Below are 27,238 nucleotides of genomic sequence, written 5' to 3' on the forward strand. Positions count from 1 at the left end.
TCTTGTTGCCTGAACTCTAATCTTCCATCTTGTCTGAATATCTAAACTTGAGTTGTGATCTCGTTTGTGTATTATTTTTTTTTTTAGTAAGAGTACAAAAGAAGTTCTAAATCAATCTACTTTTGGGTGTATTGCACGTAATGTTCTTGTTCACATGAATTTCTCCTTCACCAGTGGTCGAAGTCCCTAGTTAGAGAAAAATTTTCTCAAGTTTTCTGAATACTCTGGAGAGTGGGGGCAACTGTGTGTGCTCTAGCGTATCATGGATAATAACAGTTCGTGATTGCAGCATTCCACATTCTTGGTTTTGTATGGCACGTCTTGTTTTGATACAGTTTTACAGTACGCCTGCCATGTGATTGGTTTCCTCGGCTCCATGAAATCCACCAAAGCACATCTTGTTGGTCCCAGAAAAAAGCTGCCATGACTTTTTGTGCAGATGGAGTTTGCTTGAACTTTTTTGCCTTTTTTGGGTGTGAACGCACACCATTGCCATACTTTTCCTTCACTCATTACATGCGGACCGTACCATTCACACAATTCTCCGTGAATTTTGACAGCATTACGACCTTTGGCATTATGCAATAAAATCACAGACTGTACTTCTCAGCTGGCGGGATTATGTAAATGCACAGCCATTTTAACATGCTCTAACTTGGATGATAACCAACAGCTGACTAGCAAAAACATGATTGATGTGTGGCAAATGGACTAGTTGATGTTGCAGCACATGCGTGATTCGATCACTGTTGCCAGTCACTTTTTATAAATAATCTGCCCTTATTTTTTAAACGTGCCTCGTATATCCAATATCCCCAGCAAGCAACATGGTTCCAGCTTGAACATGGCAGCAAGGGCCACATTCAAACAACACAATACTCAAGTGAACTCACTGTAGGTTACGTATTATCATGTGGCAATCAGACGCAAAATTTGTGGGTAACAAGTAAATCTCATTTTACTTTATTATCCATCCACCCTCATCATCCCAGTAATTTCACTGACAAGATTATTGTTACTATTAATTTATTAGTGGCCACACCCCCTTATATTCACTGACAGGAATAAGTAATGCTACTCAGTCAGGTAATAAATAATCGTGACATCTGAGCATTATTATTATTATTATTATTTATTATTATTAAAGTAGGGTTACAATTAAGCTTACATTTTTTTACATTGATTCCGAACAACAAAAACAGCTTTTTGCCCTACATGAATTAATATACATTGTCAGAATGTTTTGTAACATTCTTAACACACACAAGCTAAATTGGCATATTTACGTTTTTAAATACCACCTGAGAGACTTTTGGATTTACTACAACTAAAACTTATGTGATCAAGTAAAGATGTCTCTCAGGTGGTCTCTAAAAAAGTAAATATGCCAATTTAGCTTATATGTGTTAAGAATGTTACAAAACATTCTGACAATGTTCTATGCTCAGATGTCACGATTATTTATTACCTGACTGAATAGCATATATATATATTAATAAAATACACATAAAAATGTTACTATATTGGACATGTAAAAATTGTACATTTCTATGTTAAGTTTGAAGAGAACTCTTAAAAAAATTTAGTGGTGTATTTGTAGGAAAAGTAGTTAAACAAATAATAAACTTAACGAAAACAGTATTTTTCTGTTATTCAATAAAACATGCAAAGTGTCTAATAATTATTGGCTCTAAAAATTATTCCTTATGGATTTTTCATTTGTTTCCTACAAATTTAAGAATGTAAGCAATCTATTTTTTCTATTTTCACTGGTTGTGTGTGAAATTCCACATAAAGCTAATCAGTTTCACGCTGATGCTTAAAAATAGTAGCCAAGAGAGAAATTATGCAAAGTAGTTTTAAGATTTCAGTGTATTTGAAAAATGGTTTTGTAAGCAAATATATTTGCTGTATTGATATCTGATAAGTTTTGTTTCAATTGTGAAATGTCTGCCACAAGTTCATGAACATTTTAAGTGAAAGTGGACCAAAGGAAATTCGGAAGAAGAAAGTGCATTAGTATTGAATAATGTAGTTGAATTGTAGCAAGTGTGCGTATTTGGATGTACATTTTTTTTTGCTGCAGTCAAGTTGTTTTGATTGCCTGTAATTTGACTCTTTGAAAACTCTGAAGTGTGGTAGTCTTGTTTAGTAGAAGCTGTGTATCCAAGTGTTGTGAGTACCAACCCTAATAGACGTTCTCCTTCCCCAGGATTTCAGTGGATGATGGACCTGCCTGTAACAGGTGCCTCGCACGCGTTGACAAGCCCCGCATCCTTCACTCCAAATCTAATGTATAACAAAACTTCATTCCCTGCAAAAAAGGATGGTACGAACTCGATGATGTACCCGACATACCCTACTCTGGTGAAAAGGAAAAGAACGAACACTCAGACTGATGAGAATTTCTTGCAGGCTTTGGAAGCCGTTCGAACAGGAGGCATAGGGTTCTGCAAAGCTGCCAGAATGTATGGAGTGAATAATCGAACATTGTGGTTGGAGTATAAGAAGCGGGGATATCCCATCACCAGGACAAGCATCAGGTCGAGGAAGCCGGAATGCTCAGTTATGCAAAGTGAACAAATTGAGAATATTTTCGGGGATACGACACAGGATAAATCCCCATTAACAACAGCGTCTACTGCTGCAAATCACAGCACCGAAGGGTCATCGGCTATCTGCAGTACAGATACGAGTCAGTTTTTACAAGCTGTAACTTCGAACACACACCAGTATGCTGACACGACCACTTCTGCAGCGATTGGTTGTGAAATGCCAAACTTTCATGGTGGAGGAAATGTAGATCCTATATTTTTGGAGTAGACATGCAGTGTGAATCATTAGATAGTGTGTGCTTTATTTGCAATTATTTTAAAACTGTTCCAGTTCAGCGTAATCAATGGAATATTTATTTGATATATTAGTTTTATCTGAAGATTGATGTGTGTGTCATTGGTAGTCAGAAAATATACTGAAAGGAATTTTCAAAACAAAACATTACATGTATGTAAAGTATTGGTGAGTGTGTGTATTTATAATAGTAATCACATGAAATGCATGCAAAATTTATCATAAGAATTCAGTGTAAAAATCTAATCACTAACAGAATTTAGGATGTGATTGCTATATTTTCATTAATGTAATAACACAGTAGATTAAAGATAGACTAATAGTTTCATGTGGAAAATATGATAATGTGACTAGTCATATCAGCTATATGCTCTGTATACACAAATACTAAAGTGTAATATTTATATAGTCTGTAGTAGAGTGATGATATTAGATTTGTGTAACATTACATAGATGCAAAAGTAGCAAAATTTTTAAGGGATAGAGAAATCTATGTCTGCTATGCAGGAATGCATACAATTACAGATCATTTTGAGTATATGCTTATTGTGCTATGCAACTTGCATGACAACTTGAACAATAAGGTGTCTGTGACATATAGTGTTTAAAAAGTGGGCAAACATATTGCAGAAATTGTTTTTATTTTTATATATATATATATATCGGTCTTGAGTACATTTGGTCTGTTTGTAGCCAACCTGTAAATAATTCACTACAACATTTAATCTTTATGTGGATAACTTTGTTCCATGTAGTCATTTTCCCTGTCCAGGTATTTAAATAGCAACAATGATTTGATTTTATCTCCAAAATAAGTTTTATCCAAATTGATGTACTGTTTATTTTGGGAACTGGAAATTTGATGTTTGAAATGTGGGATGCAAGCAAAGCAACAGAATATAACATTTCATAGCCTCAAAGTACTGATTGTACGTTGGTGTCATCAACATACATTTAATTCTCATATGTTAAAGCATATCGCTCTGGATTGAAGGCTATTTCTTCATTTACTTTATCATTATTGACCAGGACGTAAGTCTTATGACGACACAGAAATAAAATGCTATTTTACGTGAAGAGTTTCTTTCCATTGTAACACCATTCCTATATGCTTTTGCAAGGAGGCAAGTTAGGTTTGGTACTCTTATTTTTTGTCACATGATGCATTGAAAGATGTGGCTTGACAAATGGGCTGCTGAACTGTTATCCAACAAGTGAGACTTCACAAGGATACACGTGTATTGAAACATAGTCTTACCCCAGGTTCGATACCCAGCGGAGGTACATTGCACAGCGGTTCAGATCCTACTTTAAACTTCAGTCCCGATTAGCCTATCTGTGCATGAAGTGAACTTAAAACAATTCAAACTAACAAGCATAATCATAATCTTAGTGTTGTTTTGGCCTCCTTCACATATTTGAAAGAGTTGATTTTGTTCGTTGAGGTTGGTTTTGTCATAGTGAAATCCTCCGAATCTTACTCATAGTGCAATGCAGCACTTGATCCGATACCTTTTTGTCACCCCTTATCCTGCGAGGATGCGATGATTAATTGGCAATTTGCATTTAGGATCCTGCAGTGTTGCTGCTCCCCTAGCCATCCAAAACAGTGATGTATGTTTCAGGGAATGAATAATACTGTAGCAATACTTATTTATTTGGAAACTGATTTTATGCAAGTTGTTAATTTTGGTGGCCACAGACACAATCTTTCTGGGAACTTGTGTCACTGCTTGGTACTCTTCCAGTCTCTTGTTGTTTTGCAGCATGCAGCAGAGGACGGTAAAGTTTAGCATACACCAAGGGGAATTCATAAAAGCAGTGTCTTATGACTTACAATTATGTTTTGAAAAATCTAAACTGACAAATTGAAGGTTTATGACTGCAGCCACATCTATCTGACTGTCCCTATCCTAGGAAAGATCAATCCAATCTTTTTTTTTTCCATCCTTACCAATTTCCCTTAGGTCCATCTCAACAATATCCCTTCATCTTTGTCTTGGCCTTCCTACAGGTCTCTTACCATCAGGTTTCCAACAAGAATCCTGTAAACTCTTCTTTCCTCTCCCATTTGTGCCCCATGACCTGCCCATCTAAGTCTTCTTGATTTAATTATTCTAATAATATCTGGACATGAATACAAATCATGCAGTTCTAAATTATATAACCTTCTCCACTCACCCCTTTTAGGTCCAAATATTTTTCTAAGGATTTTATTTTCAAATGCTCTTAATTTATGTTCCTCTTTTAATGTAAGGGGCCAAGTTTGACGTCCATATAAAATAAAATTTAAAGTAGCAAATTGACAAATTTAAATTATTGCCTTTTAATTACGGCTGCACTGCTACAACTTTGAACTAACAACCTATACGAGTGCCAGTTCTTTTACTGTTGATCATTCAGATGCTTGAAAATTGTAGTAATTAAATGTTGTTCAAAGTATTTATTAATGTTGGTGTGTGAGTATTCCATTCCAAATATATGCATCAATTTACCAAGAATTATAAGAATTGGGTTTCACACAATACTGGGAGAAAATAAATTGAGATTTTGAACATTCCGAGGCTAATGTACTCAGTGAAAGTGTCGCATGCGATTTTTGGACACCCCATGAAAGACCAAAGCACCAAAAAAATATGGACTGATGTCGATAAATAACTTCCAATTTTATGGTTGTGCTTTCATTCTCTCTTTCCTATTGATGATAGTATTAGTATGATCATTTCTTGAATTGTTCTTTGAAAGTATTAATTTTGAAATAAGGTGACACCCCAGTCTACAAATTTGTGTTAACCTCAACTGACATTACATGTTGATGGGAAGTGGTCAGTAAAAGTCGGTTTTTCATCTTGGTCTGTAATTTGTCAGTTTTAGAGTAAATGGTCACTGAAGTCAGTATTTAAAAATTAATTTTGTATTCAGTAAAAATAAAAGAAAAATGTGTGAAGAAGGCTAGCTATACGAGATGTGGAGGCCAGATAATATATTTTAAATGAAGTCCTGGATTTTCTTTTGAAATGTTAATTTATCAGTTGGCTGTAATTAAATTGGTCTGTATATTGGTCACTTTTTAGGTATTTTGGTCAGTTCAGTCAGTAATTTTGAGCCTTTGGTTAGTTTCCAACTCTGCATTCAGCATACACTTGCTATGCTTTTATCAGTTGTACTTTGTTCCAGCTCTTGAAGTGGAAAATGTTGGCTGGAGGATGTTTGGTTGACCCTTGGGGTTAGCTGTGGGGATGCTCCTATGGTTTAACATAGTGACACTAAAACAGCTGGTGGGATGCTTTGCACAAATTTAGCTAGCTGTGGGGTACACTGCTTTGCTCGTCATTCAACAGATTAAAAACCAAAATGTTAACATCAAGCAAGGAATCAAAGTTAACTACTAATGTGTATATTTTTTATAAATACAGGAAATAATAATTGTAATGTAACTAAGAAACCTGTGTCAGTAGCAAGGAATATATAATGTAACATGATACCTTCAATTAATATACATGCATTCAACTAACTACAATACATGTAAGTCATTGCTGGGACCCAAAGGCATGTTAGGTGGGTCACGAAGTTGGGCTAGAATATTTATTAAAATGTCTTAAAAACCTATTACATTTAAATTACTAAGATATATTGTTTTAATAATTGAGAAGAAATGTGTTGTACGTAGTCTAAACTAATTTTCTGTTAACACACTACCGTTGAACATTAGTCACATTAGTTCATTGGAAAGAAAAATATGTTTTCAATTTCTTCCTGTGTGTTTACTTAGATGTTCGACATATTTACTTTTCTAGAATGAAATATGTGTAATTTGTTTAAGCAAGCATAAAAGTGGGCTTATTAAAGTATTTGAAGTTAGCTAAAATATGATTATAAACTGGGTGCACACACCTACAAATAATTCTGCCAGAGCCCATGCTTATGGGTTCCATGAAGTGTAACATCCTTCAAGGTTGGTCGTGGACTGAAAAATGGTTGAGAACCACTGATGTAAGTTGAAATAAAAGTGTAACAGCTGTTTTTATTTTGGAAAAAAAATATGTAACAGTCTAGTCCCACTGAAAGCCACTTGAGATAATGAAGTAAACAGGATGATGTATGGAAAACAAAGATGTATAAATTTGTGGGAGTTAAGTAGCATAACAGGTCTTTGTGTTTGTAGGCAAAAAAGGATAAATTTGCAATTTAAATATTGCAATATAAAAGAAGTGAACAAATATAGTTGATTTTTCATTCTCTGTTACCTGGCAACTATTCAAAAGAGAGATTTCAGAAGAAATTTGAACACCTATATCCTTACATGCTTATGTGGACATTGTCAGAAATTTTTGGTGTCGTTGATAAATCTTGAATGGTTGAAATAATAATAATTAACATTGGATTTGTTTTTCTACGATAAAAACTATTATCAACTGATAAAAATGAACCACTTTTATTGTGATTCTAGTATCAATGACAAGCTGGACATAGCATCCATCTTTCCATCCATTGTTTCCTCTGAACTGAATTCTTAATAATGTTTGAATCCAAAAAGTTGTGTTTCAATACACATGTTGATTACTCAAATTTCAACCTGGCCTCAATTTCTCCTTGGGATTGGAAAGATTATGAAATGGATAAAATTGGCGAAAAATTACAAACAATTTGATCCAAAGTTGTGTTGGTAGAATGGTTCATGAACATAGAAAGATCAGGAAATGGCTGTTTTCATTAAGTTTGCAGGGAAATTTTCTCTAGTGTTAAGTGAACATTCAAGAAAGGATTGAGTAAACGAGTAATGGCAGTTTCCCTTTCTTTAAGTCCTCGCATGAAGATTGCAAAATTCATTCTCGCATGAAACACATGACTGGGAGGCAAATTTGTTCTGTCAAAATCTTCTATATGTGGACAGTAGTTGCTTCAAACTGTGCTAGTTTGGAAAATACCATTGATTTGAACAGAAAGTGATATGAAGCCATATTCATTCAGTCTGTAACTGCTGTAAAGTGGGACAGAAATGAGCAATAACATTTGCAATAAACAGTGGCGTAGCCGGCCGGCTTCCGATAGAACATGATCCGTGCATATTTAAAAGCTAGCAAATGAGATGCCTCACTATGCAACAAAAGTTTGGAAGATGGTGTTTTGAAGCTTTTTTTAAATTAGGTTGTTGAAGTCAGAACATCTTACACCATTCACAGTCTTTTGCCCAAAACATAGTACATGTGTAGAAAAACTATATTTTGTTTCTCTCAGCACAACCAGCTAACCAAGGAAACCTATGACGCAAGTCATTAGAAAACCTACTAGAATTATAAGCACTTCTAGAACAATAGTAGATGCATTATTATTGTGGATGATCTAACTATTGATTGATTTGGTTTATTTTACTTAGCTTTTCTGCCACTTTTGGCTAATCACGAAGATGAGCATTATAAGTGACGATATTGATGAAGTTGAAGGGACACAAAGAATACCCATGCTAACCACTCTGCCACAGAGATCGGCAGATGATGCACCTACTGTACACACTACTGACATGACATTGGTGATTAATAATTCAGACCAGTGTCTGACATACATCACGTTGCGACATAAAAACCTGAAAAATATTTTTAAATAATTTCGTCGAGAGATAATTCGATGTTAAGAGTTTTGAAACAATAGCTAAACATTTCCATTGACAAAATATAATGGATTTGCATATTAACGAACAAATAAACTTTCTTAGTTTTGCAGGTTAAGTGGTAGAGCAGCCACACGTTCAACTTCACCCATGCCCTGAATAAATAACTAATCTCAGTTTCTAACCTTTCATACCATGAGGTTTGAAAACCCTGATGAAGGAAACTGTGTTGTTATTTTTTTAAATGTTTAATACACATCGCTGGGCGTACGATAAATTACACAAGGAAGTTGTATATTCGAGTTCGGTAAAGTTACGCAAGTCATGTTATGTATTGCAGCACAGCACAAGCTCGAAGAACCGGGTAGGTTTGTTGTCTGAATCGTAAAGCAGGAAGGGTCACATGAGCCCTAGAACCAATATGGGTGCTCCGGCTTGCAAGATATCATTCCGCCCATACTGTAGAGATCCAAACTTTCCCCCCAGGCAGAAAGAGTCATGTACACCAAATGTCCCCGGCGTCTGTCCAGCCAAGACAGTAGAAAAATGCTACAACGAGATCTGTTTAGTGGAGCATTGTAGGCGTATCGAGATAAATAGCTATTATAATACCGTATATCTCAAACAGACATATATAATTAGTAATGTTTACAGGATTCACACATTTTTTTTCTCATTTTAAATCTGGGAATGCCGGGCATATTGGCGTTCAATAACGCTACGCCACTGGCAATAAAGTTTATTTGTGCCAGACTTTGTGACTTTACACTGTTGTGTAGTGTGTGTTCCTCAAATCTGCAAATTAATTTGTTTCACAAAGTTCATCAGGTGACTTAGTTTCACTGAAAGGACACCTAAAGGTCCTTAATCACGAGAATAATATATTTGCATTTCCTCTGCATTTCATTGGTATCAAATGTTCATAAGAGTAAGTAACTAAAAAGAACTCTAAAACTCAGTCAAAATATTGATTTGGTACAAAGAATTGTTTTGTTCAGAGTATTATATAATGCCTGTGTTCTGAACTGGTAGCTGGAAAGTAGTGAATCAGTAATCAAATCAGTTCAGTTGTGTTTAAGTGACATAATTTACTTTCCAAAGTGGCAAATGCCACTCGGAACACCAAACAAATCCAGGGTTGCTATGCATCTGGAAACCTGGAAAACGGTGAAATGTCAGGGAATTTGGCTTGTCACTGAAATGTTAGGCAATTTTGCAGATTGTCTGGAATTTACGTGCATTTTGGAGTCTGCAACAGAAAATGTTGCAAAATGAACAAGCAGTTCACTTCCACTTCTGGATTTGGTTCTTGTGATTCGACTCCTAAAAAAGATTCAGTTTGGAAACTTGTTTCTTTCGTTCTTATGATTCTCAGCCTTGTGCAAAATTATGGTTCCTTTGAATTTCTGTAATAAATTTTCACTTTTATAATACTAGATATTAGAAAGAATATCAAAGTAAAACTTGCAGACCAGATATCTGATTGATAACTAAAGTACATTTACAATATGATCATAATTATTGGAAAGGTTGGTGAAGATGAGGTTATCATCTATTATTTTATAGATCTTAGTCATTTGGAATTTCCTATAGAATTCCTATATTGAACAAAAAATTCTCCAGATACTGTGTACTTATAAATGTAAGCAAAAAAGCAGCAGCATTTCCTACGACACTATAAATCTGCAAGAAAATGAAAAATTGTGTATGTTTTATGAACTTTTTCTGTTGTTTTTATATTGTGGAGTGGAGATCTGTTATGGTGAAATAATGAACCTCTGTTACCTTAGCCTGAAGAGTGGATGCACGTGATTGTAGCACCCAATACGTTTGATGCCAATTGTAATTTTACATTCTACTCTTCTAATTTTCACCTGTTCTTGTGTGTATAGAATGAAATTTGTGAAAGTAAATATTCATAATTTTTAACGGATTATATATTTAATTGAAAAACAAGGTTCAAAAGCAAAAATCATGATGATAAACATGTCTAGAAAATGTTCCTTCTTGGACTGGAAAACCTGGTAATGTCAGGGAATTTCATAATCAAAAAATCGTAGCAACCCTGATATGAAAATTGAAGACATTCCATATTACCAAACCTACTGTAAACATGTAGTTTTCTCCCTTGTGTGGTTCTTCATGAGAGTTGTCAAAGAGCTCCGATACGAGTTACCCTCATGAACAAGGAGAGAAAATTGCAGTCGAAGGACCTTACCTCTTATCTCATTTTAACATGCAAATGTAGGATTGATTACACGTGGTGTTGTGAAGCTGTGGTAAAGAATCCACTTTGTAAGTGAGATGAGTGAAAGTGCTGGGAACACACTTTGAGGATGATTGGGTTGTGGTAATAGCTTTCAAGGTAAGCTACCGGTAGGAAATACACCCTATATAGTGACAGTTCTATATGTGATATAAGAATTAAACTCCATAGTACAGTGAAGACGAGAGAGAGTCTCTCTATCTCAGAAGTCTACTAGTGGTTTTCCTCAGAACAATATGTAGTCTGCATGTCAAGCCCCACCACTTCTGTTATCTTGATTTCTAGACCAGAAAATGTGACAATATTTCAAATAGTAGAAACAATGTAAGCAAGACTGAAATCCTCGCCAATACTTGCAGAGATTTGAAATATATTTTGTCACGATTAGCTAAAGGTGGCAGAAAAATGATGTAAAATAAACTAAATCGAAATATCATTTGAAAAAAATGTCGGACATCTTTTGGAGGATTTCTATGTTCATAACTTTCTCTTCATTTTTATGATGGAATTTGAAGTTTACTACACAACTGTTAGTGGTTATGTGAAATATCGCAACCTCCCAGACGTACTTATCAAGGTATCAGTGTTGCATGAATGAAGAAAGCTCTTGATATAAGAAATACCATTGCCTGTTTTGGCTGCTTTGATAAAAGCTCTGAAAATTTTGAAAACTTCCTATGCAACTGATAACATCACTTTCACAATGTGCTGCAAGAGAAATGTTGTTTGAATTGCAACAAAGAATTCATTTCTGTGTGACTGATATGGCTGCCATAAATAAATTTCATAATTGATGAGCGTTGAAAAATGATGAACTATGTGGAATGAAGTATACAATGTCTTCGTTATTAATGCTTATGGTTTTATTAACCTGCAAAGAACATTTTACACAATCCGTGCATTCACCATCATTCACATTACTGACATATTTCCACTCAACAAAACCATATATCCTGACAATGTGCAAGTTGTCTTCTTCTTCTAAACATCTATCATTCCTCCACATACAAAAATATTTAAAATGTACTTAAAAAATAAGTACATAAGATTCTCTTTGTCACGGCATTACATAGATCCTTTAACTTCTAAAATGCAGGTCTGTAAAACAAACTTATGAAATACATGTATAAAAATTGAAATTTGACTGTTGGTAAACCATTGTAATAATCATCGTATTTTCCTACACGCCTCTGCATTGTACTTAATGTACTACACTCAAACTAAAGTCCAAATTCATCCTCGGTTCTCCTGATGTGTGGTCTGTCATCTTACGAGGTCTGACACAAAAAAAAGTACTGAATTTATATTTCATAAATGGAAGCAGTTGCAGTAAATGGTTAGTGTTGTGTCGAAGCACCATACCTCCCCTCTTGTCTGCATGAAGTGTGGACTTGCCTGACCTTAACAGTTCCATGTGAGGCATCATTCCGTGAACACGTGGTGGATAATGGCTAGTTTGAAAGTGGAACAAAGGATTATCATCAAGTTTCTTGTGAAACTTAAAGAGTCGCCAGCAGAAACATTCCGAATGCTGACTGAGGCATATGGTGATACTTGTATGTCCAGAGTACAAGCCTTTCAGTGGCATAAACGTTTCTCAGATGGGAGGGAAAGTGTTGAAGATAATGATCATTCAGGCAGGTCGCGGTCTTCAGTTACTGACACAAACTTCAACAGAGTATGAGAATTGATCAGAAGTGACAGTGCTGCTTATGTTCTTTGACATTCATGGAATTGCAATGTTTGAGTGGGTTCCTACTGGGCGTACAGTCAATCAGCACTACTACCTTGAGGTTTTGACCAGACTTCGTCAAAAAGTGAGGAGAAAGAGGCCTCAACTGGAAAAATGGATGGATTTTGCACCGGCCCATAAGGCTCTGTCTGTCAAGCAATTTTTGCGAGTAAAAATATTACTGTCATGGAACATTGCCCCTACTTGCTGGATCTCGCACCATCTGACTTCCCGAAACTAAAGTCTGGCTTCAAGGGAACGTGTTTTGACTCAGTTGAAGAAGTCAAGTCGAAAACTCCTACGTGAACTCAGAGAAAATAACTTCCAGTACTGTTACCAACAGATGGCAGCAACTAATGCAGAAGTGTGTGAATGCCGAAGGGAACTACTTTGAAGGTGATTGCCACAACAGGCACTAATGCGGTAAGTACCAGAACTTGAAAAAAGAAAGGAGAGAGAGGGAGAGAGAGAGAGAAAGAAACGAGAGTCCAGTTTTTTTTTTTTTTTTTGTCACCTCGTATATCTGTAATCCTCTTGCCAGCCATTTGATGTAAAAACAAAATGCACCTAACTGTTGGTATACTGAAATGGAATTACCAGAGTAAATTTAATCAAACCGAGCTGAGTAGGTGAATAATACGCAAACCACCTTACAGAGTGAATAATACGCAAACCACCTTACAGAGTGAATAATACGCAAACCACCTTACAGAGTGAATAATGTGCAAAACTGCCTTACAGAGTGAATAATGTGCAAACTGCCTTACAGAGTGAATAATGTGCAAACCGCCTTACAGAGTGAATAATGTGCAAACCGCCTTACAGAGTGAATAATGTGCAAACTGCCTTACAGAGTGAATAATGCGCAAACTGCCTTACAGAGTGAATAATGCGCAAACCACGTTACAATGGTGAATAATATGCAAACTGCGTTGAAATGATGATTACCACGCAAACCGCATAAGTTATGAATATTACAACTGTAGTTTCTACAGCCAATCTCTTTGGTAGTCCACCAAAACAGTCAAGCTTCTATTGCTTGTGAAATATGATACTCTGGTTCAAACAACACCATTCTGATGAGTATCACTCCGATTTCAGTACGTTTATTCGTGGCATTTTTCTGGATTAGCAGACAGCTGGTAACAACAATCGATAGCAAGTTAACCATATTCGACCTAACCACGACGAATTAATAGTTTTTCTGAAGCTGTTGAGAAAGCACAACACAAAATAGGAAATTACAAATTATATGCAACCTAATAAGTTTTGCCCTTGCACATTTAAGAGTAGCTTTGCCAGTACTTATAATAAATTAAACAAATAGTTAATGTTGTGTTGTTAATGAGGACTAAGTTGATTCACTAATCAAAATCTCTACACAACACTGACACAACCAAATATTTTGATTAATAACCTTCAAAATTTCCAGGACAAATTCTCAGGTACATAACCTGCAATGACCTTTGCGACAACTCCTGCCTTCCAACCCATTTTTCGGTCGAAAACTTCTTGTATTGATGTAGCAATGTTCTCACTTGACAAATCGTGTTGTATATTCAAATAAATTGTGTCAAATCTTGACATCTTAATCATAATTCCGAAAGATTTAAATTCATAGCTGGTGCAAAACTTGTACAACGATCCCATCTTTCATCATCTTACCGACTGCGCCATAATGATGAGCATTGAGAAATGATGAACTATGTAGAGCGAAGTGTACAATGTCTTCGTTATTAATGCAGATGGTTTTATTAACCGCAAACATCATTTTACACAATCCGTGCATTTACCATTCATTCACATTACCAACATATTTCCACTCAGCAAAACAGAATATATCCTGACAACGTGCAAGTTGTCTTCTTCTAAATATTCTGATATACATCGATCAATAATATTATCTTTTTATCTAAATTAGGGTGGGCCCTCAGGAATTGTACAATGCATATGGAGGCTTCCACCAAGGATTTACCAGAGAACATTCGAGACATAGCAACATGATTTGAAGAAATGACAAGTATTTCGCAGTCTAAATTCCCACAGCGTGGAAGATGTAAATGTGCCCTAGAAGCAAAGATGCAAAGACGAGATCATTCTGTGCAAAGTGTTTGCAGCTAATGTGCATGAAGCACATGAAAAGTGTGTGCAGAAGGTGCTATGAGACCTGACTCAGTAAATTGTGAAAGCAATTATGATTAGTGCAATAGAACTTGCCAATGAACTATCTATAGCTATCAGCATGTTTTCAAGTTTTAAGAACATAAAATAAAATAATTTTCAGCACTATTTTTTCCTTTTAAATATTTGTAGTTGAATTATTGCATGGGGTTTTTGTGGTAGGGTTTCTTTATTGTGTGATGAATAAAATTAGGTCATAGAAAATCAAATGGTGATGTTTTAAAGGATACATGATTACTGTATCTGCAGAAGGAAAGGTCACCTTGATGCAAGGGTAGCTTAAGTGCTACGCAACCAGGCAGGCCCATAGTCAGGAATTCTTAGTGGGGGAGGGGGCGAAGTCAATCCTCGAGGGGGCAAATTTTTAATATATTGGGTTGCATTAACAGATCAAAATCTAATTATTGATAACAACTCGTTTGAACCAGTTTCCAAATTCAAATACTTAGGAGTAATATTAACAAATGAAAATTATATTAAAGAGGAAATAAAAAGTAGGCTTAATTCAGGAAATGCATGTTACTTCTCTTTTCATAAACTTTTGTCTTCTCGTTTAATATCTAAGAAACTAAAAGTTAAAATATACAAAACAGTAATTTTGCCTGTAGTATTATATGGATGTGAAACTTGGTCCCTTACATTGAAAGAGGAACATAAATTGAGAGTATTTGAAAATAAGATCCTTAGGAAAATCTTTGGACCTAAAAGGGATGAGGAGACAGGTGAGTGGAGAAGGTTACATAATTTAGAACTACATAATTTGTATTCATGTCCAGATATTATTAGAATAATTAAATCAAGGAGACTTAGATGGGCAGGCCATGTGGCACGAATGGGAGAGGAAAGAGGAGTTTACAGGATTCTTGTTGGGAAACCAGATGGTAAGAGACCTGTAGGAAGGCCAAGACGAAGATGGAGGGACAACGTTGAGATGGACCTAAAGGAAATCGGTAGGGATGGAAAAGAGTATATAGATCTTGCTCAAGATAGGGACAGATGGAAGGCCTGTGTTGCTGCAGCCATGAACCTTCGGGTTTAAGAAGGCTAGAGAGTTAGTTAGTTATTAACAGATATAGAAGGGTACTTGCCCCCTCATCCAAAAGTGATACTTAACAGGAAAGGGATGATATTGTGAAACTCCAACGAACAAATAAAGTTCGAGCAACATCAAATAACAATATTTCGATAATAACCTTTCGGACTACCAAAGAATTCAAATATAAAGTTTAACATAAATAGGCTAATTAGGACTCCAAATTTCATTCTAAGATTTATTTTCAGGTTAATATAGCAAAAGAAAACTGTTCAGCTTTCGGAAAATTCTCGTCTGTTTTCATCTGGGCCTATTTCAGGAATGGGCCTAATTGCTGCAGCATCAATAGCACCCACCTTAATCCAACCCTGATAACACACTACGAAGCCATGGGTTCCAGGTTCGAGCCTTGTCATGAGTGTTCTTTGCGAGCAGAGGCGAAACCACAAATTTTTATCTGGAGAGGGGGGTGAAGTACCAGGACAAACGTGCCAATAATAATAATAATAATAATAATAGTAATATAGTGGTGTGTAACGTTCTACTAGCTTTAGTTCACTGGATATTTACAAGCTACCATAAAATTAAATAAATGAGAGAGGCCGTAGATTAAGTAAGCGTTTGTCAGTAGTACGTACAAATTACTGGGTTGGAGGCTTTTGCCATGTTTTTTTGCGACGCCTCAAATAATACTGGAAGTTGATTGGTACTGGGCCAAAAATCGTCACAATAAAGTTTACTGTATGAATAGTTACTTCACATCTAATATAATTTCAGAAACAAACACCTTTCCCAAAATTCGTCACACAATAACAAATCCATTCTTACAATCTGCTCCCCTCTACCATCACTAAATACATACTACCTGCAGAAATACTAGACACTTTTTGAATGTTATAATCAATTTCAAGTTTTTGGCAAATGTCAATAAATATTCATAGTTGCATTTATTTTTGATAACATATCTTTTATTGTGCGTATATTTGTCTACAATTATATCAAACGATTACGCAAACAATTATGAATTTGCGACGCTACGCAAGTCGGCAATTCAAGAAATCACCCTGTATATATGTATATCCCACTCAACAATTCAAAATTTAAATATTCGTAAATTTATACGTTAACAATTTATTTGGTTTATGGTATCTTACATATATGTATAAATATCACAGAAAGTATGAGATACCAATGTATCTAAAGAACATTTCTTTGGTTTTGTTTCAACAGACTCGTTCATACCATCACTAACACCTCAATTAAGCTGACGCATAACTAATTCTTCACTTGACTACAATGTACAATCCAAAGTTACTTCTTTCGCTTTGACCAGCAAAACTACTACAATCTTGTACTACATCAATTATACTTATTGTGACAATTACGATTTTAACAAACTCGCGTAATTTTCAATGTTCGTAATCAACCGCTGCATGCCTTCAAATTTACATTTTTTACAATGATAATATCATTTTATAAGTTGCTGGTAAAAAGGGAAAGCAAATTGATAAGCTAGGTAAAGATTGGGAGTCGCACTGCAAGACTGTCGCGATTTTTCCAGATTTACAATTTTAGCAACCAATAACGTGTTTTTGCATTCATATCAAAAGCATGAGATGCATGTCATTGATTTAACACGTGCCGTTTCTAATCGTAAAGTACATATCCTAATATCCAGCGGTCACTCGTAACCTTCTTACGTAACACAATGCAAAAATTATCGGCAAATTACAAACCACCAAATTGTTCCGATTATTTCTTTACTGTCACGTAATCTAACACTCAAAAGTACGGCTGCAAATCAAGTTACGCTTACTTGTACTATTTCGGCATTCGACGCTATTTCAAAGGGTAAAAATGGGTACTTGTCAAAACCACACACGTTGCACTATAAAGTTCACTACTCGTACCTGTATAGTAATGTAACGTGTCCTAGGCACGAGACTTCCAATTTTTCATGTATCGGCAAACATGGTCAAATGGCTTCCTTCATGAAATGAAGTCCCAAATTACGTCTTCCCATCGTAATTTATCCTGGCTTCTATCCGGAGGAGCTCTTCCCAATTCTCCTTTGCTTTCTTCACCTAGCGTCATCTAAGTGCTTTCTTCACCAAGCACAACCTCCATGTTTTCTTCTCCAAGCATCGTCTACTTTGGGCAGGCGAAGAAACCATTCCTGTTGATGCAGGCAACTTTCGCAGTTTTCGTGGGGGTATTGAAGAAACATAGCACTTCACTGCGTGTACTCCTGTAATCAAAGTCTGCATGGGCAGTACATTCCGCAATGTTCCCAGTCTCGTAGTGCACATGTTGACTCGTTGCGTGATGGAAGGGCAAGTGAGATTACGAGCTGCCGTAACCCACTTGGAAATCGTCCATCAGGTGACGCTGTTACGTCATACCTACTCTAAGTAGCCCTAGTGCTGCCATCTCGTATCATTTTAAAGAACTACATGGTCCATATGCACAAACATGGGAGCAATCAGGCGACAAGCGCCTGCGGCAAACTTGTAACGAAATTTACGTAATAATAAATGTGGAAATACGTTACAAATCACCCGCAACAGGCAAAAAAAAATTAGAGCCTATCCCTGAGCAACAATGATAAATATTCCTTTAAACCAGGCATGATACTAGTAAAGTTTTTTTCCGACATCCACATAATTATACGATTATAAAGCCCTTAAATATAAACCTTTTTCCTAGGAATTACCATATCACCACATACAAGTAAAAGATTACAAAGAGCATAAATAGATATCATCAGGTAGTTGAAAAAGAGAAAGAAAAAATATTATTGATTAATTGATTATAGTGAGACAATGAAAGTTTTGCAATAAATATTAATACCATCATTTTATCAACCTATTAAGCTTAAGGAAAAATCATCAATTTCCAATTCAACAAATCTAAATAATTCACTAATATATTAAACAATGCCTTCATGAAAAATAGGCTCTTGTATATTGATATTAAAAATTGAAGAGCTTCAGTTGACATAGTAGCCTGATGATAAGGAACGTGAAGTAAGTCAAGATGTGCAGATCCAATTCCATATGAAGCCAGATGGGACGGCAATTCTTAATGGACGAATTTTTTCTCGAAAATGACATGAAACAAAAAAATAACGAAAAATTAGAATAAGGAAGAGAAGAAGTTATAGGATAGAATGAGAAAAATTGAATTTCAGTCATGATAAGAAATGAAAAGGAATGAGCAACTTTACATCAAGCACAGTAAGTTTTTCTAAGGTAGCAAGAAGGCATCTCTAATTGAAAAAGTTAATTTCTTTCCACACAAAAAAATATATTCAAGGTGTAAACATGAAGTACTGCCTGAAAGCATAGTCAAGAGGAATTTTGTAATTATGAATTGAAAAATTTTGAAAATCTGAATATAAGTTAAATAAATAAATGCTATAACATTTTCAAATAACATAGTAAATAAACATGTGTACACCATCAAAATACATGAGAAATACCTGAAAAAATCAAAATAAGATACACATTATTCAATATATATACTACCAGAACCTCAACAGAGCCTTAATTTGTAAAATTCATTGGCAATGTTGATTAGATTGTAAATATAACAACAATCATGAAAACATCAGAGAGACAGATTCAATATAAATGTTCAATATTTATTAAAACCAACAATAAGGAATAATACTATCTCATGATCATGGTTGTGAATGCATTCTGGAATTTTTCTTCCAGCAGTATTGGACCAAGTGTCCTGGCAAGGAAAACGAAGCATTAACCTGGGAGGCAAATATTTAGTTATCTTTAAGAGGATATTCCTGAAGTGGCGTTTTTGCAAATTTTAAGGGAATAAATGAATAATGAAAATGCCCCTAAAATTACAAATGCACAATCAAAAAATGAAATTTATATAAAACAGGATTGATGTTGGGGATCTTAAACAATGAAGGCCAAAAATAATAGCAAAAACAATTTCTAAAATCAAATTAAAAAATTCACGTCTTAACGTTACAAAATTCCCAAAAGGTACAAAAAGAGAGGAAAGAAGGGGGATATTGAATGAGGAAAAAAAATTTAGCTCACCAATCCTAATATTCCTTATACAAATGTCGTTTTAGAAGCGTCAAGGTCAAAAGCAGAAATAATTGATGTCAAATTCAAATGTATAATGGGAAAAAAAATTCTCAAAATTCCAAAGATCAAAATTAATTCTGGCAAAAAAATTATCAAAACAACAACAAAAAAAAAATTGACTGCCCCCTCCCTCCAAAAAAATTTCCACTGTGTGTGTTACATGTAGGCAGCACAAGTAAAAGAACCTTGCTCTGGTACCATGAATTTTGTAACGTTCTACTAGCTTTAGTTCACTGGATATTTACAAGCTACCATAAAATTAAATAAATGAGAGAGGCCGTAGATTAAGTAAGCGTTTGTCAGTAGAACGTACAAATTACTGGGTTGGAGGCTTTTGCCATGTTTTTTTGCGACGCCTCAAATAATACTGGAAGTTGATTGGTACTGGGCCAAAAATCGTCACAATAAAGTTTACTGTATGAATAGTTACTTCACATTAGATGTATAATTTCAGAAACAAACACCTTTCCCAAAATTCGTCACACAATAACAAATCCATTCTTACAATCTGCTCCCCTCTACCATCACTAAATACATACTACCTGCAGAAATACTAGACACTTTTTGAATGTTATAATCAATTTCAAGTTTTTGGCAAATGTCAATAAATATTCATAGTTGCATTTATTTTTGATAACATATCTTTTATTGTGCGTATATTTGTCTACAATTGTATCAAACGATTACGCAAACAATTATGAATTTGCGACGCTACGCAAGTCGGCAATTCAAGAAATCACCCTGTATATATGTATATCCCACTCAACAATTCAAAATTTAAATATTCGTAAATTTATACGTTAACAATTTATTTGGTTTATGGTATCTTACATATATGTATAAATATCACAGAAAGTATGAGATACCAATGTATCTAAAGAACATTTCTTTGGTTTTGTTTCAACAGACTCGTTCATACCATCACTAACACCTCAATTAAGCTGACGCATAACTAATTCTTCACTTGACTACAATGTACAATCCAAAGTTACTTCTTTCGCTTTGACCAGCAAAACTACTACAATCTTGTACTACATCAATTATACTTATTGTGACAATTACGATTTTAACAAACTCGCGTAATTTTCAATGTTCGTAATCAACCGCTGCATGCCTTCAAATTTACATTTTTTACAATGATAATATCATTTTATAAGTTGCTGGTAAAAAGGGAAAGCAAATTGATAAGCTAGGTAAAGATTGGGAGTCGCACTACAAGACTGTCGCGATTTTTCCAGATTTACAATTTTAGCAACCAATAACGTGTTTTTGCATTCATATCAAAAGCATGAGATGCATGTCATTGATTTAACACGTGCCGTTTCTAATCGTAAAGTACATATCCTAATATCCAGCGGTCACTCGTAACCTTCTTACGTAACACAATGCAAAAATTATCGGCAAATTACAAACCACCAAATTGTTCCGATTATTTCTTTACTGTCACGTAATCTAACACTCAAAAGTACGGCTGCAAATCAAGTTACGCTTACTTGTACTATTTCGGCATTCGACGCTATTTCAAAAGTAAAAATGGGTACTTGTCAAAACCACACACGTTGCACTATAAAGTTCACTACTCATACCTGTATAGTAATGTAACGTGTCCTAGGCATGAGACTTCCAATTTTTCATGTATCGGCAAACATGGTCAAATGGCTTCCTTCATGAAATGAAGTCCCAAATTACGTCTTCCCATCGTAATTTATCCTGGCTTCTATCCGGAGGAGCTCTTCCCAATTCTCCTTTGCTTTCTTCACCTAGCGTCATCTAAGTGCTTTCTTCACCAAGCACAACCTCCATGCTTTCTTCTCCAAGCATCGTCTACTTTGGGCAGGCGAAGAAACCATTCCTGTTGATGCAGGCAACTTTCGCAGTTTTCGTCGGGGTATTGAAGAAACATAGCACTTCACTGCGTGTACTCCTGTAATCAAAGTCTGCATGGGCAGTACATTCCGCAATGTTCCCAGTCTCGTAGTGCACATGTTGACTCGTTGCGTGATGGAAGGGCAAGTGAGATTACGAGCTGCCGTAACCCACTTGGAAATCGTCCATCAGGTGACGCTGTTACGTCATACCTACTCTAAGTAGCCCTAGTGCTGCCATCTCGTATCATTTTAAAGAACTACATGGTCCATATGCACAAACATGGGAGCAATCAGGCGACAAGCGCCTGCGGCAAACTTGTAACGAAATTTACGTAATAATAAATGCGGAAATACGTTACAGGTGGTGGTGCTAGTAATAATAGTAGCATTAAAATAAGTTGTTATCGTCGTAAATCATGAAAAAGAGATAGAAGTTGGTGCTAAAGCATTTGTGTTTGAACAAATGAAATAAGAAAATACATGTTACTGCTAAATTGTGTACGTATTCAAAGTTTATTTAATATATACGTCTATATATATGTCTATATATATATATATATATATATATATATATATATATATATATATATATATATATATATATATATATATATAAATACATTAAATGATCAATTCCTTCACCAAATTGTCTCTCAAATGTGCGTGCTTCTTTTTCTCAAAAGAATTGTTCATGCATTTAAGCAGCAACAATCTGAAGTATATGCAGGGTGTCTCAAAAGTAATAGCGCAAACTGACACAGGTGAAAGAACACGATAATGGAAGCAAAAAAGTCTCAGTAAACATCAGTCTGCAAACGAGCTGTCTTTGAGATAATTGCAAATGTGTGATTACAAGCCACCACTGACTTCATTGTTTGTAAGCGTCGTCCTAGTTTATAAAATGCTAATAATGTGTGCGAATGTTCTGTTTGATTGCAACGCCACCTCTTGGAAATGTTCTGTTTTGTAAACAAAGAGCTCACCTCGGACCACGCATGGAGTAAAGCACTCAGTGTTTACAAAATGCAATCAATGACGGCTTGTAACCACACATTCGCACACATTATTAGCATTTTACCTGGTAGGACGATGTGTACAGACAATGAAGTCAGTGGTGGCATGTAATCACAGATTCGCGATTATCTCAAATGCCTTACTGCCCTTACTTCTCTCTCGGGTAATTTAGAATGCATTACAGACAAGAATCGTATTGGGATCGAAGCGAGCAGGAAAATCTTTAGATCCGAATATTTGAAAACAATATTTATTTAATAGGGTGCAAATAATTTCAAGGGGGGCCATGGCGTCCTCTTTAACTTTTTTCTCATTTAGATCGTTTTGGCTCCCATGGCTGACTCTCCCCCCTAGCTATAGCTCTGAACTTGGACTATAAGAATAGCAGACATTGGTCTTGCGAGCGAAGCGAGCAATAAAATTTTACGAAATGTACTTTTATTTGTATAAAATTTGAAATCGAGGGTGCAATTGCCCCTCTGTGCCCCCTACAAGTGCCCTTAGCCATCTGGAAAAAAGTGCACGAAACACTTCAAAATTAATTCCATCTTGACTATCCATTTGTCCTGCTATTCTTTGAGTCTGCTAATCATGTTTCTTTACTTCAATGCTTGCCCCCCCCCCCCCCCCCCTGGTTGCAGCACTGCTGTGAGTGTCTCATCTTTAATTTTACGTCATCACTCATTGTCACGATTAGCTAGATGTGGCAGAAAAGCAATGTTAAGTAACAAAAATCAAATATCCACTCCCTCTCTATATCACATGAATAGCCAAAAGGTAGACTTGGAAAACAAAAAATTATGCAGTTCCTACTTCATAGCAACACATCCAAGAAAAACATCCAAATACGTTAGGCACCTTTAATACAAGACTACTCAAAATGTCACAACTGTTCTAGATACTGAATATTGCGAAATCATTTCCCAAAGTCTGAATCTGGAAGGGATTTCCCCCCCCCCCCCATCCTGATAGGACATTATACAGAATCCAACACACCTTCATAAATCACAAAAACAATAAATGTCTTTGTTATGTTGATAGAGTAATACAGGATCTAATTGTAAAGATTAGTGAGAATTCCAGGTATGAATGTGTTCTGTATTTTTCATTGGGGGGGGGAGCAAGGCAGGCTCTCAAGGGGGCAACTGCCCCCCCCCCCCCTAGCTACGGGCCTGCAACCAGGGCAATTATCCCCAGGGATACCAAACCAGGACATTCCCCTTGAATAGTGCCAAAACTTTATTTCTGATTTCATAAGCATTTCTGTTTGCTTTAAAAAAAGAGTTGGATCTGTGTAGCAAGAATTAATTGAAGTTACTGAAGTCACATAATAAGTATTAGGAAAGGGTCAATATAAAATTTAACGATAACTGATATTCTACCAATCCGATATAAAATTCAAATGGTTCATTGATCTCTTTAATAAGTTACCAGATGAACCAAGCTCTTGCAATGCAAAAGAAACTGCATGGTTAAGACATTTACTTTTTTAAAGAAGTAGAGCATGGAGATTATATGTTTATTTCTATAAAAACTTATAACAAAATGGCACAATAATACAGCAAATTGTAAGGTATTTATAGATATATCGGATTGGTAAAATTATCTGTAAACGAATATGCCAATACTGACCGATAGGTCCCATCCCAAATAAGTATCTTACAAAACCATGTACCAATTTAAGCTAACAGATTACTATTATTGTGATATGTATGTATTCTATACATAATACATACAATAAATATGTTCTTGAACTGTAAAACTTAAAATAAGGCTTTTTTTTGTTGTGTTTAACACATTGAATCCCGGGCATTTTATGTGATTTTCAACAATGTGAAACAATTTATTTTATGGTCTTACTATACATGTGTTATACATCAAAATAAAGGCAATTACTTTACCTACACGATAAAAAAGAAACAATTAGAATCTCTGTATTCTTGCGTATGCTAGAGATGTTCAACATAGGCTCATCGTAACTCCAAACATTCAAGTGATATTGCCCATACTATGCACGTGCATGGGACACTCGCCATATTCAGGAGTCAATATAAATTCAATCTGTTTAGATTTTTATTGGGGGAAGGGGAAAGTTAGGCCAGGCCGTCAGAAATTGGAGGGGGGGGGGTAAAAGTTAATTTCACCTGGGTGAAAATTTTATCTTGAGCTGGCTCTGCCTTGAAGTGACTGTTTACATTATGAACCACAATACAATGGCTTTAGGAGCTAGATGCTGTGTTTGATTTTGATTCTTAAGGAAATATGAGGGCTGGAGCATAAGTCATGGCAACTTTATTTTTTCTCAAAGTTAAATGGTGGTTCGAGCTGTAAACACATGTCCACATGCTATCTTTAAGAATGTTTTCCTCGCTTCCCTATCCTACACCTGGTACACATGATCTTCATTATTCATACATTCCACATTACAATACACTCCCCCTCATTTTATATATGTTGTGCCAGTCCCACAGTCTTGTGTGTGTTTCAACACTAGTCTACGTGGCTATAATATCTGCATAAACTTACCATCTCTAAGCACACAAGATGTCTTAATAATGAACATAAATGAAGTTCTGTGTTGAGAGAGACAACAGGAAGCATATGATGTGGAACATTGCGAAAACTGTATTTTTTAAGATTACAGAAACCAGAGCTACTGCATAGCCATGTGGGTAGCGCTCTCTTAGTGTGAGCGGTCCTGAGTTTGATCACTGGTGGAGCACTAAAATTGTCACCTGGAAACTAATCTTGAGGAATAAATGTAACCTTTCTCACTGGAGTGATGTGACATGCTGCACATGTCTCTTAGGCCAGTTTTTTTTATCAAGAGCATTAGAAAAGGAGTTTTGTTTTCTCTCTCCATGCTCCTTTTCAATCGACACTCCATCCATGCATCATGGCACCTCAGTCTGTAGGTCACACATTCAAGTTGAACGATTTTTTTAAAAGACTAGAGGGAAATTGCGTATTCCAGTGTGTGGGGTTATACTTGTTGCTTTTCCAGCTGGTGGCTGGGAAACAGCGATCGTTTAATTTTTGTCTCCTACATCAGGCATTTTCAAATCATAAGACACTGAACGCTGTTAGAGGGATGAAAGAAATGAGCGTCAGATACACATGTTGCCAAACGTACTGTAAAGTAAGAGTGTTCTTCGACAACAATGTCATCAGCATCAGAAATCAACTGGGGTTAATGCTTCAACTTGCATGCATGGTTCTGCATAATTAAGTTTCCAGAAAGTTTACACACAGGTCAGTCGGTATCCAACTGGCAAATACAGATGCATCCATGGCAACGTCGCTTCCAGAGAATGATGTTACCTCTACAGCTTTTACTTTGCAACTGAGTTTGTTGACACCTATCGTGCCACAGGCCCGGAAGACATTTTGGGGGCAGAAAGATTCGGAAATAGGAACGTCAGCTGCCAGCAGGAACTGCCACCAGTCTAGTGGTCATGTCATTTGTTAACTTCAGTCTGAAAGTTCCCACAAACCTCTGAACCAATGTACTTACATGGATACCTCTGTAGCAACAATTCAAAAGTTTGCAGTCAGTCAATTGCATAGCCCCAATTGTAGAATGTACGCAGCTGACTTGTTAAGGGAATATTGAAAAATCATTGACCAAAAAACAGCTTAAAAGCTGTTAGGTCCAAAATAAAAGATTGATTGATTGATAAGGAAATGTTGCATCCAATTTATTTAAAACCAGAAATGTCCAGAATAATTACATATACTCAATACCTACCCTAGTACTGATACCAGCTTAACACTATTACTTGCTATCATTTTGTGTCAAAATATATTTCCAAATTATTTCTAGGGAAAATTAACTTCTCTCTCCAAAAGGATGTCTAGTGGAAAATATTGAATATATGCTTTGGTTAGATGATTTAGTAACAATTTAAATTGATTTTATACTAAAGTTATTGAAATCCTTGGGGCATTTATAAAGGCAAGTTTTTATTCTGTAAAGATACAGGATCTTCACCATCTTAAACAGAGAATTATGGACACCTTTGCCGGCATTCAGCTCGACGTGTTGATCAAGGTTCAGAGGGACTGAGAATGCCACTTACCTCTTCCACTGGAGGTGGGTGAACAGCACATTGAAATATGTGTCAGATGAAAGTGTTGGTTTTCATTTTGTAAGCACCATCGTAAAGAGTAAAGCTACATGAAAGTGAAGGACAGCAACATATTCCTCTTGTAATTCCAGCCCATTATTTTACGTCACTTGCCCAACACTTTCAAGAAACTGAAGTTGAATCCAAGATAGCTGCCATGTTGGTCATTTACCCTATTCAGTTTTCCCCTCCCTGTATCATGTATCAAGATATTTTATTTGTGTTTCACCATTCCTATTTGTTTTAAATGGCTGTTTCTGTACTTATTGACCACCCTGCACATTCCTTGGCACTATTTATTTGTACACTGAGGAGAAAATAGCTATTGTACGGGACTGTCAGCTGAAATTCCTGCAGCTTGACCGTATCTTGAAAAAACAGCATTGCATTTTGTACTGCCTCTTGATTTGTATCCATTATCTGTCCTGTCTCCCAAAAAGG

The 27,238-nt window shown here is 35.8% G+C and overlaps 1 protein-coding gene across 7 annotated transcripts in view; it reads left to right on the forward strand.

Annotated features, from left to right (window-relative positions):
- The window catches only part of LOC145987616 (uncharacterized), a 122,134-nt gene that overhangs the window by 57,540 nt on the left and 37,356 nt on the right, over positions 1-27,238 (forward strand). The window contains exon 7 of one of the 7 annotated variants that reach the window (XM_083122010.1): positions 2,213-3,831. The exons of 5 other annotated variants lie outside the window; for them this stretch is intronic. In XM_083122010.1, the coding sequence (XP_082978136.1) occupies positions 2,213-2,823 (611 nt within the window). In that variant the 3' untranslated portion in view covers positions 2,824-3,831. Of the gene's footprint in view, positions 1-2,212; positions 3,832-14,377; positions 14,665-27,238 lie in introns of those variants that run through there. One more of the 7 variants, XM_083122013.1, reaches the window with a different exon arrangement.

This window comes from Lepisma saccharinum, chromosome 5, assembly GCF_977018435.1.
Source record: "Lepisma saccharinum chromosome 5, izLepSacc3.1, whole genome shotgun sequence".
NCBI lineage: Eukaryota > Metazoa > Arthropoda > Insecta > Zygentoma > Lepismatidae > Lepisma > Lepisma saccharinum.